Source organism: Brachypodium distachyon, chromosome 3 (genome assembly GCF_000005505.3).
Source record: "Brachypodium distachyon strain Bd21 chromosome 3, Brachypodium_distachyon_v3.0, whole genome shotgun sequence".
Classification (NCBI taxonomy): domain Eukaryota; kingdom Viridiplantae; phylum Streptophyta; class Magnoliopsida; order Poales; family Poaceae; genus Brachypodium; species Brachypodium distachyon.
In genome coordinates this window covers 40,636,021-40,655,559 of record NC_016133.3, presented here as the reverse complement: position 1 = coordinate 40,655,559, position 19,539 = coordinate 40,636,021, and the positions used below count along the sequence as shown (strand labels likewise).

At 45.8% G+C, this 19,539-nt stretch overlaps 5 protein-coding genes across 10 annotated transcripts; 3 read left to right on the top strand and 2 right to left on the bottom strand.

Annotated features, from left to right (window-relative positions):
* Nucleotides 1–747: 747 nt before the first annotated feature.
* LOC100840446 (ATP synthase subunit d, mitochondrial) lies at nt 748–4,756 on the top strand. Its single transcript, XM_010236920.3, has 5 exons — nt 748–1,078; nt 1,944–2,025; nt 3,939–4,003; nt 4,180–4,266; nt 4,376–4,756. Exons 1-5 carry the CDS (start codon nt 908–910, stop codon nt 4,475–4,477), a joined length of 507 nt encoding a protein of 168 aa, XP_010235222.1. The 5' UTR covers nt 748–907; the 3' UTR covers nt 4,478–4,756.
* Nucleotides 4,757–5,380: 624 nt separating this feature from the next.
* Nucleotides 5,381–8,040, top strand: LOC106865444. Of its 2 annotated transcripts, none has more exons than XR_002965359.1 (3): nt 5,381–5,647; nt 7,003–7,321; nt 7,523–8,040. XR_002965359.1 is itself a non-coding variant. In XM_024462070.1 (3 exons), the coding sequence occupies exons 1-3, from the start codon at nt 6,917–6,919 to the stop codon at nt 7,573–7,575; spliced, it is 375 nt and encodes a 124-aa protein (XP_024317838.1). In that variant the 5' UTR covers nt 6,736–6,916; the 3' UTR covers nt 7,576–8,040. The 2 variants fall into 2 exon arrangements, 1 of the variants encoding a protein (XP_024317838.1); XM_024462070.1 differs by lacking the exon at nt 5,381–5,647 and adding an exon at nt 6,736–6,919.
* Nucleotides 8,041–8,813: 773 nt separating this feature from the next.
* On the top strand, nt 8,814–11,404 carry LOC100839841 (IMPACT family member in pol 5'region). Of its 5 annotated transcripts, none has more exons than XR_002965475.1 (7): nt 8,814–9,116; nt 9,619–9,660; nt 9,741–9,856; nt 10,086–10,191; nt 10,299–10,352; nt 10,729–10,994; nt 11,115–11,404. XR_002965475.1 is itself a non-coding variant. In XM_010236918.2 (6 exons), the coding sequence occupies exons 1-6, from the start codon at nt 8,853–8,855 to the stop codon at nt 10,914–10,916; spliced, it is 732 nt and encodes a 243-aa protein (XP_010235220.1). In that variant the 5' UTR covers nt 8,814–8,852; the 3' UTR covers nt 10,917–11,404. The 5 variants fall into 5 exon arrangements, 3 of the variants coding, with proteins under 3 accessions (XP_010235220.1, XP_010235219.1, XP_024317960.1); XR_002965474.1 differs by having other exon boundaries at nt 8,816–9,116; nt 10,761–10,994; XM_010236918.2 differs by having other exon boundaries at nt 10,767–11,404.
* A 162-nt stretch (nt 11,405–11,566) lies between these two features.
* On the bottom strand, nt 11,567–12,377 carry LOC106866296 (vegetative cell wall protein gp1). The gene has a single exon (XM_014900013.2). It carries the CDS (start codon nt 12,285–12,287, stop codon nt 11,787–11,789), a length of 501 nt encoding a protein of 166 aa, XP_014755499.1. The 5' UTR covers nt 12,288–12,377; the 3' UTR covers nt 11,567–11,786.
* A 1,889-nt stretch (nt 12,378–14,266) lies between these two features.
* On the bottom strand, nt 14,267–15,641 carry LOC100836972 (transcription factor AIG1). The gene is made up of 2 exons (XM_003572249.3): nt 15,453–15,641; nt 14,267–15,334 (listed from the first exon to the last, which is right to left on the bottom strand). Exons 1-2 carry the CDS (start codon nt 15,609–15,611, stop codon nt 14,777–14,779), a joined length of 717 nt encoding a protein of 238 aa, XP_003572297.1. The 5' UTR covers nt 15,612–15,641; the 3' UTR covers nt 14,267–14,776.
* Nucleotides 15,642–19,539: the final 3,898 nt, after the last annotated feature.

The window sequence follows — 19,539 nt, the reverse complement described above, 5'->3', positions numbered from 1 at the left end:
TCAAAGGACCGTGATACATATATCTGTAATATCAAAAGGGTGCAATTACATTCATTTCATAGCTATATAGGAGAGCCTAGGGTTCTCAATTGAGTGGACAAACAACCATCAACTCAAATCTTTATAAGAAACAAAGAAACTACGATATGGGCTTATTTTTGTAATCTATCGTGAGAAAAATAAAAAATGATTATCTTAAAAATAAAACAAGCAAATAATAGTTGAAAAGGCGTGATTACGGTAATGCACTATGATGACAAACAACCATATTCAATGCTCCTATTTTGTTAGAGACTCAGCCTTTTTTTTTAGTAACTTGATCGGTCTTTTAAAACCACTAATTTTGTTGTTGCAGAATGTGTGTTTTTAAAAAAGTTTTACGTCTCAGAGAGATGCTAGAAAGAGATGCGTGTTGCAGTCGCGCATGTTTCTCAAACATAAACACTTCAAGTTTTTGTGGCGTGACACAAATACGTCGCTCATTGTGTACTCATGGGATGACCATGCTTCATGCTTCAGACGTTCTAAAAAATATTTACTCTCTTTTCTAAAACAATGTTTACTTTCGAATAACAAGTGGATGCAAGATTTTATTTGAACATTTAAATATGAATTGACACATTAAGGATTCAGTGGCTGATGATTTAAGCTGGGTCCTTTGAATTGCCTCCTAATTGCAAACACGAACCACAACTAAACTCTGATAAACAAAAACCAAATACTTTTGTTGTTAAAAAAAAGTTGCAAAAAACAAGAGCAAACCCTCCTAGGCACACACGACCCTCCGTTCCGTTTCCCCATTTCGTTTGTGCGGTCGGAGCGCGGCGCCGGCGAAAGCGAGGTGAGAGATCAGAGAGCGACAGAGCGGAAGGCTGCACGGCGTGGGGGAGACGACAGGTCGGCGAAGATGAGCGGGAGTGGGAAGAAGGTCGCTGATTTGGCCGTGAAGGCCGGGAAGGCCATCGACTGGGACGGCATGGCCAAGATGCTCGTCTCCGAGGAGGCGCGCAAGGAGTTTGCCACCCTCCGCCGCACCTTCGAGGACGTCAACAACCAGCTCCAGACCAAGTTCTCGCAGGTATCCCTCCCGTCGCCTTCTCGCTCCGTCCGATTTGAACTAGGGTTCCCAGATCTGGCCGCCCCTCTTCCAGGACCTCATCGTCATCCTATTATCGGATCCGGTCCTTATGTATTATTGAGCGTAGGAATTTCATGACGAATTGTTAGTGGAACAAATCATATTTGTTGGGAACTCTGTAACGCCTGTGCTTTCTAATAACCCGTGTGAGGGCTGATACAATTTAGTGAGATTTTGGGTATTGGATGGCTGGTGAATAGGCTATTGTTGCATTTTTGCTCGGTGATCATTGTTGATTTTGTTCTGTGAGCAGTCACGCTACTGTTTCAGAATAGTACCGGGTATTAAACTATTAATACGTTCTGTTGGATTACCAATTGTGATGTTTCAAAGCATGGGAAATTTGATTGTTTGGGGTCATGCTTATCAAGACACAGGGCCAGAAGAGCCATTATACATCTTATCTTTTGGAGTAGTCAACTTGTATTTCTGTGTTTGAGCCCTCCATGTCCATGACAAATAGCACGACGATTCATCAGCTATGATATGCATTCTTCTGACTAAAGGAATAATAGCTTTCATGAGTTTTGTCTTTCATAGTGCAAATAAACATTTCTCAGTACGTAACAAGCTTCACGTGGAACAAGATTATTTTATGGTGAATTAAGTGCCACTTTCTGTCACGTTGGATGCTTGTACTCATAGTATTTGGCTAATTATATCTTGAAAACAGTCTAGAACTTGTAATATAAGCCTTGAGGTCTTGAGGACATGCATTTACCTGAATTGTATTCGTGTTTCTAGTCATTGTAATTTTGTACAATAGATCAATGTGCCGTCAATGACTGTATTGCTGTTATTAAAGGAACCCAAACCGATTGACTGGGAGTACTACAGAAAAGGAATTGGAGCTAAAGTGGTTGACATGTACAAGGAGGCTTATGACAGTAAGCAACATTATCTTTCAAATCTATGTATTTCTACAACCAAGTGTTAGTAGAGCTAATACAATGTTTGTTCTTGGTACCATTGAGGATGTTTGCATATTGTTGACTTCCTGTTTTGATTTCTCTGGAGTGAACTGTCTCTCAATCAATATTGTGAATTTGGTTGGGAACACGAGTTGTCGTGTTGTGAATTAGTCCATACCACTGCCTGATTTCCTTCTAGTATACTAGCAATGCCTGTTATTGGTTTTAAAAAGTTATGAACGGAGGTTCTCAAAAAAGATAGTAACCAGTTTCATGATTTCATTAGTGGGAACGTATCACATGAATCCGCAGGAGTGGTGCATCCGTGCATCCTCACATCCTTAGCCGTCTAATTAAAATCCTATGTATTAGGTTATTTCACCTATTGTATCCATTTCTTTTGCACAAAACATCCCCTGCTTTGACCCGCTGACTGCAGATCAGCTTGTTTGAGTTGTTTCCCTAGCGAGATGTGTTGCAGCCTGCAGGTCCAGATCGCCATAGCCGCCTCCATACTCTCCCGCAAGATGCAGACTTACAGGTCGCAGTCCAGAGCAATCGTTTGGCTAGTCACGGCCTCACGGAGACGCACGCGGCCGCGCGGCGACAGCGCTATAGGCTATGGCAGGGCGACGTTGTCGGATGTGCAGCTTCCACGGCGGCGGGGTCGCCTCGGCCTCAACGGAGAAGACCTACGCCTCGCTGCCTTCTCCCCAACCTCGTCGAGCCATCGTCGACCGCTGCTGGGCTGTGTGTCGGTTGAGGATGGCCCGCGGCCCGCCTGGAAGCAGCGAGGGAGATGGCGTCGCCGGTACGGTTGACGCGTGCGCGTCGCAGCACACGTGGCTCCCGGCCCCACGTATTGAGCGATGACGACAGCCCCTGTTGACAAATCGCCGCGGCCGCTAGCTCGCCGCCTTCCGCGATGATGGGATCCGTGGGCACCGGCGGGGCCTGCTGCAGCTTGGGTGAGATCACCATGGCAGTGGACGCAGATGAGTTCTCAACGAGATGCAACGCGTCCCGCCGCCCACGTGGTCCTCCTAACCTTCTGCTCCTTCGCGACTCACTGCGGCGGCGGCGAGAGGTGTAGGGCAGCCCGGACGTGGGGAGGAGACGAGGTGTGGGTTTCGTTGGACATGGAAGTCTAGGGGGGGTTTTGAAATAGGAAACGACGGCTTAATTTGGTGGCGGGCGTGTAATCGTAAATGTCAGCCTCTTTAGATGTAATGCGTACGATTAGGATCATTCGTCTCACAAAGCATGGATGCAGGGATACACAACATACCCCGGATTCACCAGATACGTTCCCTTCATTAGTTCATTATATGGGTTAGTAACTTAGCATGCAGACAACTGGACATTTCTCTGGCCAATCACTCTTTTGTGCCTCTTCTAGTCATTCGCCAAGGATAAAAATTCTTAATATCCCATTTAGACATTAGAAGCTCTCAAATCAACCCATGTTTTTATTTTCTTGTCAACTCCTTGAAGATTAACTCATTCCACATCTTACTATATTGCTCACAAGTGCTTATTCCCTCCCTTGTCAATGTTCATCTGGTTATAATTATACTACTAATTGATTTAGAAGGAAGAAGTTACACTTTGGGTCTGAAGTCTGAACTAGTATACTTTATGCTGCACTGTAATATGTTAACTGGTTTGTAACTATAGGATCTATGATTGTTAGGCTACATTTATCCATTTGATAGAAGCCAGAAGTTAGTACTATATGGTGTGTGATATTCTTAAAATATTGTTGTCGTTACATGAGCAATTAACTAGACAGTACTCATCAAATTTTGAGCAATTGAGATGATGTGCTGTCATTGTTTTTGTTCTGTCTACTTAATACTTATTAGATGATCAATATAACTTTATTGCAGGCATTGAGATCCCCAAGTATGTTGACACTGTGACTCCTGAATACAAACCAAAGTTTGATGCTCTAGTAAGGAACTATTTACTCTGGTTATTATTTTCTGCACAAGTTGATTTTATGTCTCCTTGTTTGCGCTGTTGGTATTCTCAGTTCGGCTGCACAAGGACATTCTTCCTTTCGTAAGCTGTCATTACCCACTTTAGATATTGATGCACTTTATATCCCTTTATGTATTTCATGTATAGCTGGTTGAACTAAAAGAAGCAGAGCAAATGTCTCTGAAGGAGTCAGAGAGGATAGAGAAGGAGATTGCTGAACTTAGGGAGATGAAGGTGAGGAAGATCTTTGCAATAACATTTGTCCATCTATTCAGGAGATTAAATTTCTTTCATATTTGAAAGCATATTTCTATCTATTTAAACATCTTGTTTATGTGCACAGAAAAAGATCAGCACAATGACAGCCGATGAATACTTTGCAAAGCATCCTGAACTCAAGCAGAAGTTCGACGATGAAATCCGTAATGATAACTGGGGATACTGAAGCACCAGACTCCAGTTTCCTTTTCTTGGAAGAACCAATAATTTGCTGTGTCCCAGTGTGTACAGATGAATTTCACTTTCCAAATGTCGGTGGTTCCATGACATGTGAGATGGCTCCTGTTGAAATTCCAGCTAGCTATGGTGTTTTTTTGTTGTTGCAATTCAAATGCAAATCGGCTGCTTTGGACCTCACTGTTTTGGAGGCTGTTGTTTTGTCAGGCAAAGAACATGCTTTCTGATCTTTCTACTTTCAATAAAAGGATTTCTGCTGACTTATTAACCCTCCTGTACATTTTGGGTGCGTTTGGTTGTCTGCCTAGGGGTGGATGGGATAGGAATATTCACATTTTTCCTGGATGGCGTTCATTTGGTTGGGTGGATGGCATGGATATGGACAACCAGCTAGGAAGCATATTCCTCTCAGATGCTGGCTGAGCAAATCCCAGAAATTTGGCCGGACGAGGCGAGCCAAGCGTGGGCAAGCGCGCGGCCGAAGCGTTTCCCCCCTCTTTTCCCCCTCTTTTCACCTCCTCCCCCGACCTCTCGCGACTCCACTCCACTCTCTCTCTCTGGCGAGTTGGCGGCGGCGAGGAGGCGCTCTCAGGTGATCTCCCTCCCTGTCTCGCTCAAATCCGGCCGACCCTCTCCTTCTCTCCCTCTCCCTTTGCTTCTCTCTCAAATCCGGTCGCCACCCCATCACCTTTCTCCCTCTCAGATCTGGCCACCCCCATCTCCTTCCGACCGTCCCCATCTCCCTCTTCCTCCCCCGGCCACCCCATCTCCCTCTCCCTCTTCCTCCCCCGGTCGCCCCATCTCCCTCCCCCGGCCGTCCCCATCTCCCTCTCCATCTCCCTCCCCCGGCCGTCTCCATCTCCCTCTCCATCTCCCTCCCCTGGCCGCACCATCTCCCTCTCCCTCTGCTGCTCTCTCAAATCCGGCCGCCACCCCATCACCTTCTCCCTCTCAGATCTGGCCACCCCCATCTCCCTCTCGCGGCCCACCACCATCTCCATCTCCCTGTGCCTACCTCTCTCTCCCTCTACCTCTCTTCTGATTTCCCTCTCCCGATTGGCTCTCTCTTTTGTTCTGTGGTTTTATTTTTGTCAATCTCACTCTATGTATCTTCATGCAGGACACAAAGGAAGAGGACTTGTGACTTTGCAAAGCTGAGGTATGTGGTATTGATACATCTATCTTTATATTTGCATGGTAGAATTGCTTGTAGTGTTTACTGATTTGCATGTGAAGTTGAGATTATTTTGTGAACCTTGAATTGTAGATGGATAACAGGACAAAGATGTTGATTTATGCGGCTGCATCGTATATGCTTATCTCGATGATGGCTGTGGTTGTTGAGTCTAGGAAAAGGAAAAGGAGAGAATATATTACATATGGGCCAATGTTTGATAGGGATAGGATGAGAATAGAGTATCTAGATAATAAGATATGGAAGAATGACACGACATGTATAAACATGCTTAGGCTTAGAAGAGAACCTTTCTTCCGATTTTGTAAACTTTTGAGGGATCGTCAATTGCTTCACGACACAATTCACATGTGTGTCGAACAACAAGTAGCCATGTTTTTGAACACCGTTGGGCATAACCTTAGGAATAGGTTAGTTGCCACTAATTTTGATAGGTCCGGTGAAACTGTTAGCCGTTATTTCAACCTAGTTCTTCATGCCATTGGTGAACTACGAAATGAACTTATTAGGAAGCCTTCGATGGAGACACCAACGAAAATACAAGGAAATTACATGTGGGATCCATACTTTCAGGTATGAGAATGAGTGGCAATTGTATTAAAATAATGTAGACATGAAACTGTAAGGGTTCTAATGAATTTTGGCTTTTATTTTACCAAATAGGATTGTGTTGGAGCTATCGATGGTACACATATTCGAACTTCTGTTACTAAGGCCATGGAGCCAGCCTTTTGTGGTAGAAAGTCCCATGCTAGTCAAAATGTAATGGCTGCTGTCGATTTTGATCTACGCTTCACATATGTGCTGGCTGGTTGGGAGGGGACAGCCCATGATGCTCTAGTTTTAAGAGATGCTTTAGAACGTCCAAATGGATTATGTGTCCCACAAGGTAATAAATCAATTATGTAGCTTCATTTCTTAGTATAATTAATTCAAATGTACCAAAGTAACCAACTTGTCCCTCATGTTAGGAAAATATTACCTAGTTGATGCTGGGTATGGAGCCAAACCGTGATTTTTGCCTCCTTTTCGTGGTGTGAGATACCATTTGAATGAGTGGGGGAACAATCCTGTGCAAAATGAGAAGGAGTTGTTCAACCTTAGGCATTCTTCTCTTCGAGTGACCGTAGAGCGCGCATTTGGGTCACTCAAGAGGAGATTCAAAATACTTGATGATGCCACTCCATTCTTTCGCTTCCCAACTCAAGTGGACATTTGTGAACCCAATGTACAATGGTACTATTGTAATGTTATTTGTTGGAGTTTATGGACTGAATTGAGTTTGCAAGTGTATGTGTTTGACCTGCCTAACTTTGTAGGAAATGGATGTTGAAGGATCCAAAGGGGGTGGTCAAGTGTGCTGGACACCTCCAATGTCTTCATTCATGCTTAATCACTTATTTAATTTGGTGGCTGGTGGTGAGAGAACATCTCATGGTTTCATGACCGTGCACCTCAATGCTTGTGCTAAAGCTTTGAATGATCATTTCAAGACCACTATGACTGGAGCTCAGGTGTATAATCACAATAGGACATGGAAGAGGAAGTGGCAGCGAATAGCAAAACTCAAGAAACTGAGTGCTGCATTGTGGGATGAAGACAAGTGTATGATTGTTCTTGATCATGAGCATTACATGGGTATGTACATGCTGGAATTACTTTGCTATTGTCCAACTAGTTGTTGGAATCAGTTTTGAATGTCACAAATTTGCTGGAATTTACTTTGCTATTGTCCAAATAGTTGTTGGAATCAGTTTTAAATGTCACAAACTTGCTGGAATTACATTGCTATTGTCCAAATAGTTGCTGGAATCAGTTTTAAATGCCACAAACTTGCAGGAATTAATATGCTATTGTCTACTAGGATAACAAAGGAGATGAGCCGTACCTAAACAAAACTCTTGAGCATTATAATGAGATGGTTACAATCTATGGCAATGGTATGGTTACTGAAGATTATGCAAATGGCTCAAGTGAACCACTAGCCACTGATTTCGTGGATGTTGAAGATGATGAACCTGCCAATGTTAATGCTACACCACCTCCTAATGAAGAAGTTACTCATTCATACAATGTTGGTGAGTCATCTGCCTCTGGGCCCTCAAAAAGGACAAAGACAACACAATATGAGGAACAAGGCTTAGGACCAACACTTGTAGCTGTGGGTGAAAGGCTAGCTGTGGCCATAGAGAAGAATGTTAGCAACGACAACACCCCAAGGGTCTTTGGGATAACATGAAGACACTTCCAACATTTGGTAGGGATTTTCTTGCTCACTACTATGCCTATTTGGTTGAAAATCCACGAATTGCTAGGGCATTCCACACCCTGGATCATGATGAGAAGATGGTTTGGGTTGCTAGGTATGTTAGAAATAACATTCCTTCTCACCCCGAGGCTAACCCTCATGAATGAAGGCATATGTATCGGTTGCATGCCATATTTTGTTGTTGACCCAAAACAATGAACTTGGGGTATTATGACTTATGCTTTTGTTGTGAACCAATGGATGTATGACTTAAAACTTGCTGGTATGTAATGATGATGGTGGTATCTTGTTGGTATGTAATGTTCACGGTGATACCTTGTATATGTTTGTGCGTGTGCTTGATGGTATCTTGCCGAAAATATCTTGTGTGTACAAAGTTAGTATTGTTGAATCCAAGTTAGTATTTTATAACTTATTCATATCTAGTGTGTTCATATCTTGTTCATATCCACAACCTCATATCCACCCTCTCCACTCAACCAAATAGAAACTGGACTCGTCCTATCCATATCTCATCCAATAAGAACCCGGCTCATCCAACTTAGACAACCAAATACTGAAACTGGATATTCTTAGTTAGCCCATCCATGGCTATCTCTATCCAGCTTAGCTAGCCTTGTGAATTCCTGTGTGTATTTGTTTTTTTGAGACGGGTGTGTTTATTGTTTTTGAGGGAATGGATTCCTTTGTGTTGTTGAATTTCATTATCGCCGATGGCACCAATAGATACGGCCCGAGGTCGGCCCAACCCAGATAAATATTTGCTCGCTGTTCCTTGGATAGTCAAGCACCTGGGCTTCTACTTTGGCGGCTGCAAGCCCAAGGCCCAGACTGATCGACTCCTTACGCTACACGGAACCGCACCCACGGATTCCAGTCACCCACCACGCGCCCCGCGGCATGGCGGCCGTGCGCGTAGTTACCCCACGCCTCCGCTCCATTCCCCTCCTGCTCCCGGGACCAGTCCACCATAGCTGCTCCTGCCGAAGCTCGGCTGCATCCTCCGTGCGCGACATGTCATCTTCCTCGGCGTCGTCCTCCCCCTCCCCGTACACGGCGCTCGTGGGGCGCGTCCGCTGCGAGCGCGAGATCAAGCGCAGCAAGTTCATCGCCATCGCCGGCACCGTCCACGACGAGCGCGCCGCCATGTCCTTCCTCGACGAGGTGCTCCCCCCTCCCACGCTATTCCTCTTCTACAGATGTGCTAACACCTGATCTATCTAGTTTTACAGTGGGCTCTTGCCCCTGATTACTCGGTAGACCCGCCACTTCTCGCCCTAACTGAATCCATGAGTAACCAATCAATTCCTCCGTCATGGCCTCGTTAGCTTAACTTGTAGAAAGTGTTAAGCTCACCCGGACGAAATGTCAATTCAATTATTATGCTCCACAAGGTTGTCTTTGTGATGCTGATGCATTACTGAAGGGCTTGGGCACGGTAAATGTGGAATGTGTATTGTTTCAAATGATATAATTTTAGCAAAGATTTAGAGGGCTACAGGCGTTGTGTCTAACATGTTTCCTGTAGGGTATGTGGGCTTGACCTTGCAGCCCTTCACACATCAATGTGTTTGCGTTTGGATCATGCTAGCAAACTTATCCATGCTGACACTCGATTTTTTTTTGTGTACTCTATTAACTAGGCCTACATGGTTTTGTGTTGTAGGTCAAGGATCCTCGTGCCACCCACAATTGCTGGGCATATAAGGTTTGTAGCTCTATTCCAAGCTTGCTATTCATGTCTATGATTGTTAATGGTGAGTTGGTCTTGCATACATGTATATTTAGGTGGGAGAGCAATTCCGTTATAATGATGACGGAGAACCTTCAAGCACAGCTGGAAAGCCAATCTACTCTGCTATCATTTCATCTGGCATTGATATGGTCATGGTGGTTGTAATCAGGTATCCAGTTTGTCGAGCTGTGCATTTCAATTTTATGCTTTTTTTTATCAGGACAAATTAAGTAATAATGTGTCCAATCTGTTGCTATTTAAGTTGGTAATAAGTTAAGTGAGCTATAGAAATAGACAAGTGACATGAACATACATTTCACTGCACCTTTTTATGAGACACACGGTTCATGTGATTACCATCTTCACATACACTTTCCTCCTTTAAACATTGCAAATAGATATTTTGGAGGCATAAAATTGGGAACTGGTGGGCTGGTTAGAGCTTATGGTGGGGTTGCTTCTGAATGCCTTAAAGATGCTCCTACTTGTCTTGTGAAACCCAAGGTGATCAAATCTTAATTATTTGCCATCTGCTCTTGCCTGATTCTTGCAATAATGTGAAGAAGTATGGAGTGCGTATAGTTCTCACTTGGTGTACATTTTTATTTTAGGCTCTTGTGGGCATGGAAGTACCATTTGATCTCTTGGGCACAGTCTATCATCAGGTAATAACTAATAAGCGTATACAAAATAATAGTACTGGAGACACCAACACATATTGTAAGATGATTAATTAAAGCATAGCTATACAAAGTTGCTGTTATAGGCATATGTCATATATCATGTTGCATTAACGATGTGTCAGCTTACTGCTTCTCACTAGATACAATTTTTGTAAAACCTAACCATGATTTGTCTAGTTTGAGTTGTCACATGCAGCAAAATGGCAAAATCATCAACTGCTTGATCTGCTATATGTTCTGTTCATTTCGTGCCCAATGTAACTAGTACATTAATTCTAATCAATACTTGTGTGTCTTCTGGCAAGCTACTACTCTCAGATTATTTATTAACTTTTAGCATGGCTATGATTTGCTGAAGCCTGAGCATGATTGGGTCGAATCTTCCAACAGCTGCAGCATTTCCAAGCTGAAGATATTAAACAGGACTATGACACTGGCAAAGATGGTGCAGTTGTTGTCATGTTCAAAGTGGAATATGAAAAAATTGAGAGTCTCGGAAGTGCAGTGAATTCAGCTTGCAGCAGGAAAATCGAACTATTACTTTAAGTGGCAGGGAGGGGGACAAGGATGATTGTTCAGGACCAGTGTTTAAGTCGCAGCTAGTACAGCTTCAGTTAGTTGAGCGTAAGTATTCAGACATTCCAAATCATATGTACTTCCAAGCATTCAATTGTGCTTTGATATTCCTTTTTTATGGCTATTTTGTTCTGGAATTTTGGTGGCTTATATTTATCTGGCATGCAGGCACCAGAAATATTTCAGTCCCTAGTCTAACCATAATTGCAACCCCATATTGGAGTGCCCAGATAAAACATACCATCCTACTCTATGGAGGTGGTTGTCCATTTCCAACAGTATATAGTAGCTTCATATGGTGTATACATTATCTATTGTAAGTTACCATTAATGTCTTAGTTACCTTTTTTATTCCCTTTTTCATGTGTTACTGCTGTTTTATGCTATGGATTTTTATGATGATAATTGATCTATGATCTTTATGACCATGTAAACATCAAACAGGTTGATTTTTTTTTGCTTCAATTTGTCAGTTTGATGGCTAAATCTTCTCTTCCATTTCATGGCTCAATGCCATGTGTTTTCCCTTGCCTTTTCTATTCTCGTGTTGTAGACTTCCAGGAGTAATCTTGTTGTGAAGTAGGTGTTATCATTCTTTTCTATCAAACAAGATAAGAGCATCTCACGCAAACCAAACAATGATTTATATCAACAAACACTCAAACAGGATAGGACAAGCAACTGGCTGCATTTACAATCACACCATATGGAAGCCCGTAACACCGAAGTAATAGAACAAACATTACAAACACACTGACTATGACTATATATATATGAGTATATGCCGAATTGAATCTCTGACTAGCACTCAGACATAGCAGTCTCATGCTACAGCGATCTTCAAGGGCTGGTGGTTTGCGGGGGTGGGGACATGAATGGGATAGGTTGTATCTGGAACCCAGGAATTGTAGGGATTGTCTTTGGGATTGTGATTGGAATGGATGGAATAGTAATTGGTATTGAGGGCATTGGTGGCATGGTAGCAGGCAAAGTAGGAAGGGCCGGTATGGTAGTTGGAATCACCGGAACTGGAAGGGACGGAACTGTGCCAGCGGCCATTGGTGGCATGGCAACCTTCGGGATAGGAATGGATGGTACTGGTGGCACTGTCAACTTTGGAACTGCTGGAATGGAAGGCATTGGAGGCAGTGTGGTTGGGACCGCCGGAATGGAAGGCATCGGAGGCAGTGTTGTTGGAACTTTGGGCATCGCAGGGGCAGGCTGAGCTGGTGCAGCCTCTGGTGCAGCCGCTGTGTCCAGAAGATGACGAGCTGCATAGCTGCCATTGAAGGCTGCGAAGGCTAGGAGGAGGACAAGGAGACGGTGGACACTAGAAGCCATGGTAAGTGACTGTATTTCTGTGTGTGCTGCGTAGGCTACTACGTTTACTTGCTATCTGATGATATCTGTGAAGCTAAGAGTCGATGCTGGGACTATTTATATCAAGATGTGATTGGTGGTCAAGAGCAATGGTCTCGTTGGTGGTTGACCTGTGCTGGCCTCTGAACTTCTGAAGTCCCTGGCCCTGGTTGTTCACCACCCAATGTTCTTTGGAGATGTAGATCAGTGAGTTAGGAAGTTCTCCACCTAGCAGTTGAGCTGATGGGCAGCAGAGTTGTTGAATTGCTTGTTCTGGACTTTTGGCAATCCAGCTTCTACACGTTCTGAACTCGTCCCAGGTGAGAAAACTGATCTAAAAACGTGAGCTACTACTACGTACAATTCTACAAGGATAGTTTGGGATAGTCTCACTTGACAGTTCGTGACACCATTCTCGTTTTCTTCCCTACATCTTGCTGATCTATATTGACCGTCGATCTTTGTCGGCCCTTGTAACAGTGGCGCGCATATGGCTCCCCGACCTTCTTGGTTACATATAAATCCTCGTACTTCCTCGGTGCAACGAAAGATGTCTCAAATTTGTTAAAATTTAAATGTATCTAGACATGACTTAGTGTATAGATGCATTCAAATTTAGTCAATATTTAGACATCCTTTGTTGGACGGAGGAAATATATATGTGCTAGGGTATATGTCTCGTGAGATAGAATACGGAGTAAAAATGTGCTTGCTGTACATGTAATAATCAACAGCGGCCACTTCTATGTTTTTTTTTGGGTTGAAACTGAGGTGATCCTGCCAGATGAAGATTAAATTTGATACACCATGGGGCAAGGGCACAATAAAGTCTGTCAGGATCGTCAGTCCACACACTGCCAAATCTAGACTCTTAATTGCATGGCTAATTCATTAGCTATCCATTGGCTTCTCTCTGACAATGAACACAAGTTGCATGATCGGGTGTCGGTAGGACGTACTGACATTTATCGATGGTGACATTCCTTGAAGCTTGATAATTTGTGCCATTAGTAATGGCCTTCACAACCTCCGTCGAGTCAGATTCTAGACATAGCCTGGAGCGCTGATATTTATCACAATTGGAACTTCCTAATATAGATTACTGGCACTATATACCTGTACGTTGATACAGACTAAAAAAATGCAATACATATTTATAGCGAATATTACACTATCATTTAGTACTATACTCCATTTTCTTGTCTCGATGATTTAATCCAAATCACCAAGTGATACAATCTGAAGATGTATCCGCCAACAATTGAGCTTTTATAGGTGTGAAAATTTATTGTCAATTGGAACTTTTGTGACCAATTTTATGGACACGCGATTGATTTGGTTTAACATCTAACCCAATACTCATAAGCTCATTATATACCAGAAAAGAGTTTAGTTAAAATTAACGTGCCAAACGATGTTTTTATGATAGAAACCTGCTTGTATTTAACATATCATCACCGATGTTTTTTGACACCATGCTGTTTTTTCTTTTAACAGATAACCTATATTATCATCTCTACTGAACGTACCATCCAAGATGGTTTTGAAATATAAAATGTTTTTTTTTCTATAATACGAAATATAAAATGTTGGTGGTCAAAGTTGCTCGTCAAAGACCATGCCAAATCTAAGACGTCTGCTTTGGAACGGATAACTAACGTTTCATGTTTCTTCCAGCAAAGTTCAGACGTGGCATCATAATTTCGAACAATAGTACTTGTTCCACTTTAAATTAGTTATTCATATATACATCGTTAGTTTTTCAAAATAGTTGTACATTTAGACTCCAAGCGTGTTAATCATTGATTTTTTTTCCCTTGGCGAACAATTTTAACACTAATTTATACTGGATGAATGGTGGTGGATCAAGTGGCAGTTTGTACATTTGGCTTATTTTGTCTCTAAAACACTGCATGTACGTGTAATCCGAAACGGAGTACAAGAAGCAACTGTCAGCCAAGTTCAATTGTTATAGCATCGTGATCATTTTGAACGACCAAAGTAACAGTGGGTCTCTGTGATGACGTGATATGGGTCATAGAGACAGAAGCGGCAGTTCCTCGAGTATGAAGACGAAACAGCGGCGGTTGTCTGCAAATAGTGCTACCATGACCATCGATGTCGATCCATTCATGCTCGGCCTATTCCGAAGTACCGATGGACACAACACAGACATAGGGGCACCGCACGAGCCCAAGCTGCAAACTTCAACTACCGCCACAGTGCATATACCTGACAATCCTACAAAGCCATCTACTACTAGCTTAGGTGCAACCTGCAAGTACAGGCGCCGACCATGGCAGGCGAAACGTACAGAGCTTTAGCTTAACACGAAACAGGCCGAGCATGTGCACTGTAGACTGTAGACCGTAGAGCGTACGTATCGACGCGGCATCGCTCCCTTCGCTTTGCCGCATCATTAATCGCATTTGCATGCTACTGTATGGATCGACTAGGTAGAGTGCTAGTAGCTAGAGTAGATCGCTGGACTGCAGGTCTGCACTGCTCCAGGACGGCGGCGTCTGCGGCGGCGAGAGGCGCCGCGGCCGCTTGTGCCCTTCGTCTTCCCTGGCGGCGGCGGCGGCGAGGAGGAGCTCGTCCCGGTTGAGCAGCACGGTGCGCAGCGCGGCGCGCAGGGCCGAGAGCGCCACGGCCCTGTCGCTGGCATTGCCGATGCCGTCGGCGTCGCAGTCCAGCTCCAGGACGCCGCGCGTCCGCCCGCCGACGGTGGCGATCTCGGCGCGCACTGGCCGCGCGCTGGCGCTAGCGGAGCGCACGGCCCGGCCCAGGTCGGACATGAGGCCCGGGCGGTCGGCGCAGCACACCCACGCCCGGACGACGCGCCCACCACGACGCCGCCGCTGTTGGTGGTGCTGGCCGTGGTCGTCTTCTTCTTCTTCTTCCTCGACGCCGACCTCGTCGGCTTCCCCGGGGAAGACGACGTCGGCCCCGGCCGTGGCGTCGCTCGCCTTGCCACGCAGCTCCCGCACGTGCCGCACCACCTCCCCCAGCAGCGCCGCCTTGTCCATCTACATATACATACGGAGTAGATAATCAACAACGGCGGTTTTAATTAGACGTCTCGTTTTAGATGCTTAGATGGATTCATGATCATCACGTCCTGATCGAGCACGTTAGTTCACGTACCCGGGATGCGGAGGGGACGAAGGTGCGTAGCGTGGCGAGGTGGCCGTTGATGCGCTGCCGCCGCTTCCGCTCCGCCTCGCTGTGGCTTCGGACCGCCGGCCCCGCCTTCCGAGACGACGACGCCGGACGACGCGCCGAGCACTCCCCGTCCGTCGCCATGAAAACACTTCTCGCGGCGTACGTACAACGGTCAAGTAGTGACTGCTGCCGCGGCCGAAGGGGTAGGGGGTTTAAAAGGAAGGGAGGAGGCGGGAAAGCCGAGGAGGGAGAAGAGCGCCGCTTATTACCGACTGTTTTAGCTGCTGTACAGCGATTAGCGCCGGTGCTCGGGCCGGGCGCCGACACGCGGCTGGCTGGCTGCCGTTTGCGCTTTTTAGCCGATCGTGGATATGGCGCGACGACGGCTGTTTTGGCGCCTGGCGCTTAAAAGAGACGAGAGGAATTCGGCGATCCGGCACGTCGCGTCGGGCCGGGGGGACAAGGGGGCGACATGGATTCTGCGTTGATCGCTGCGCGGCGTCAGCCGCGGCAGCCTTATTTGCACTTTCCGATTGGAGAGATCTCATCAATTCCTCCTTGCTCCGAGGCTGTTTCGGCTTTTTACGGACACCTTCCCTCGTTCGACTCCTCGCCAGCGTCGGCGCCGCGTCCATCCCGTCTTCCGCTGATCTCGAGTTGGAGTATATCTTATTCTGTCCCCCTGATCCGCTAATGATCTACTACCTCCGTTTCAGCTTACCGGGCCGTTTTCTCTTTTTCCCGATTTCTCCGTATACGGGACCGATTTCCCTTCACGCGAGTACCAAGCCAGCAAATCTCATCGTACGAAACGAAGCAGTTACTCCCCACGGGAACAGAAAAGACAGGAGATTAATTAACTAACTCAAGCACGCGCGGCCCCTCGCCTATTCTTCATGCGCGCGGCCTCCCTGCCTCCTCTTTCTGCACGCGCCTCCTCCTACCTCCAGCCAGCAGCCCAGCATGCAGCAGCACGCCGCCGCGGGCATGGCAGGCTCGGAGGACGCTGCTGCAGCCGCCGCCGCCGCCGTCGCGGCCATGGCAGGCTCAGAGGATTCTACTTCCGGCGCAGTGGCCATGGCAGGAACGGAGGACATCTTCGCCATGGTTGATGTGGATGCTCGCGTTAGACGCCGCAGATCACAGAATTGCCACGGATCGCTATTTTTATTGTGGGAAACTCAAGCCTTGCATGTCAGTTAATTCAGCGGCCAACAGATCTGGACGAATTTCAAGGTCGCTCGGACGCGCTTCGCTTAGTCACATATCGCTCTCCTTGGTTGCGGTGAAGAGAGAGAACGGCCCGGTAAACTGAAATGGAGGAAGTACTACACATTCCCTGTACATGAGGCAACGAGTGGTATAGTAGAAGTACTCCTGCTGAAGTAAACACTTCGGTCAAGACAAGCGTACGAGACAAACGGCTGGTCTGGCAGTAGCAAGAGAGTACTCCTTTTTGTTATTTTCGAAAACTGTAAAAAGAGTAGGCGCTCCCCAACAGTGGTCAAAATTCCTCGAGCTTTTTGGTGCAGTAAAAATGCTGGATGGATGCATGGAGCCACAGCCTTTTCCATCCACACCACACTCCAACGATGAACCGAGGCCGGGACAAGTTACCCGAGATCTGTGTGGCGTGTCCCCTCGAGACGCGGCAGGAGAGGAGACTGTGGCACAGAGGAAGGAAAAGAAAGTTGAGACCTTACAGGGCAAAGAGAGTAGTAGTGGCTGCCCGGGACATGTCACATTTCATTGTTCGTATGCTGGGCATTGGCCGAGGACCTCATTTCTTCTCTTTTACTACTCCTTGGCCAAGTGCCCAAGTTGCAAAGGGAAATTTACCCATGTCTTTCTCCTCGCCAAAACTGGAACAGCAGCAAGGGAAATTTACCTTTTAAATTCAACAGTAAGCAACTGAGGCTAAGAGAACAATAAAATTCATTAAAAAAACAAATGCATCCTAAGAATAATTTTGCCATTTTGGTTATTATGGAAGATGTGATGAACAGAAAATTCCTTTAAATTTAATCAACGAATTGACTTCTTTTGAAGTAAGGATGGTACACCCGGACCAAATAAACTGAAATAACAACCCCGAGCAATATAAACCACCATCATAAAAATAAACATTTCATCGGATACTTATCACGCCATTTCTTCCTCCAGTGAAACAGTCGTAAAAGGTCAAACCTGCACAAACGTAACAAAAGAGGAAGTTGCATACAAAGCTCAGGAGGGTTTCAAGTTTTTTTTGTGGGCGGCTAATGAAATTAGCCCGGTTGCGTTGTATCGTCCCAGAGTGTAGTAGTTTTCTTTTGTTTTGTGGGGCTGTGCGCCTTGACTCTTTTCCAAGACGTTTTCTTGTAAATATTGACTTCTCCTCTCATTAGTGAATGGCAATGCTCCTGCTTTTTTCATAAAAAACGAGGTTTTAGAGAGCCGCTTGGGTCACCGACCAATAGAGAGAGAAACTAAAATCATTCAACATGATGTGGCTAGAATAAACTCTTCCCAAGGCAAAAGGTCCAACTAATGTTTCGGCGCCACATTGCAAGGAAAAATATCAAAAACACAAAACTAGTGTGTGATGCTAGAGAACCATTCATCAAAACAAACTCATCGGAAAATGTCACCACCTCTAGCAAAAATCAGGCCTAATAAGTGCTAAATAACAAGTTGCTAGATCAAAAATTGTCGGAGCACGGTCTCCGGCACCGGGGATGACGAGCACCCCCTTTTTGGTTCGGTGGAGGGTGAGGTGATCGCTCCGGCGATCGCCGGCGTGGCGATAGACACGAAGTGTAGACACAAGAGATTTTTACCCAGGTTCAGGCCACACGGAGGCGTAATACCTTATGTCCTGCTCTGAGTTATATTCACAAATTTGAGTGCGTACAGATCACCCGGAGAGTTTCCGGGTTGGCTACTTAGTATGTTCGCTGTGCTATGTTCTACTGAACTGAACCCTTTTACCGGTGGCATTAGTCCTCCTTTTATATACAAGGGGATACCACAGGTGCCTATGCATGCAGCGTGACACGTCCCCTAGACGCGTGTCACGGCCGCATGGAATACAATTTTACTCATCCGCGCTGGACGCCATGCAGGGCCCAGTCCACTGTACACGGTAGAAAAAATAGTTCGTAGGGTAGTCGCCCTAGCCTTGCTCAGCAAGATTAGGCCTGCCGATAAGACTCATGTCAGTGCATTAAATGCACTGCGCCGGCCGTCTTGTCCTATCTTCACTGTTCTGCGGGTCCCGCCTGCATGCCCGAGCGCGGGTTGCTGGGGTGCACCTTCCCGGCTAGCGCACCTGCTAGTTGCCGGGAGACGTTCCTTCGGCTTCCTGGGACCGGGGTTCCCGGGAGCATCTTGTACTCGGCACTTAGCTTTAGTTTCGCTAGGGGTCATCTTCTCGAGGCAGGCTTCCCGGGCTCGCCTCTTCCCGGGAGTTCTTCCTGATGGGGCTCCGTCACTGACGACCCACGCGTAGTAGGACAAATCTCCTACGAACCAAAACACAATAGCTCTCCGGTTTTGAACGCGAAAGGACATGGTACAGTCGGAAAACTTTCATCACTAGCAAGCATACGCTAAGAATGACCTACTCCAGCTCCAGAAAAAGTGAAACTAAGAAAGATCTGCTCAACCAACTCCGAGAGCTAGAACTGTCCCAAACACAGCCTACGTAGAAGAGTACTCCGGTATATATAATCTAGACGCATATATGTACACACACCTGGTGCACGTGCAGTGCACTATCGCCAAAAGGATTATTGTCGCACCAAATGCTGAATTATTACATTTTGTACTAAGTCAGCTATACTTATTATTATATGTTATTATTATATGGATCGGAGTGAGCAAGTATAGGTGCGCGGTAGATTCGTTTCCCTTGCTGTACACTGCTGAGCGGAAACGCTTCTAGCGATCAATCCTTTCTGCTCCGCCCTGAGCTGACATCGCCAACGCCTTGCAGCACGACACACGGGACACCTTTGACCCTTCAATGGAGCGCAGGAACTTTTCTGTAGTCGTGACATCATGCCGAGTTTGCCGACAGGCCCTCCAT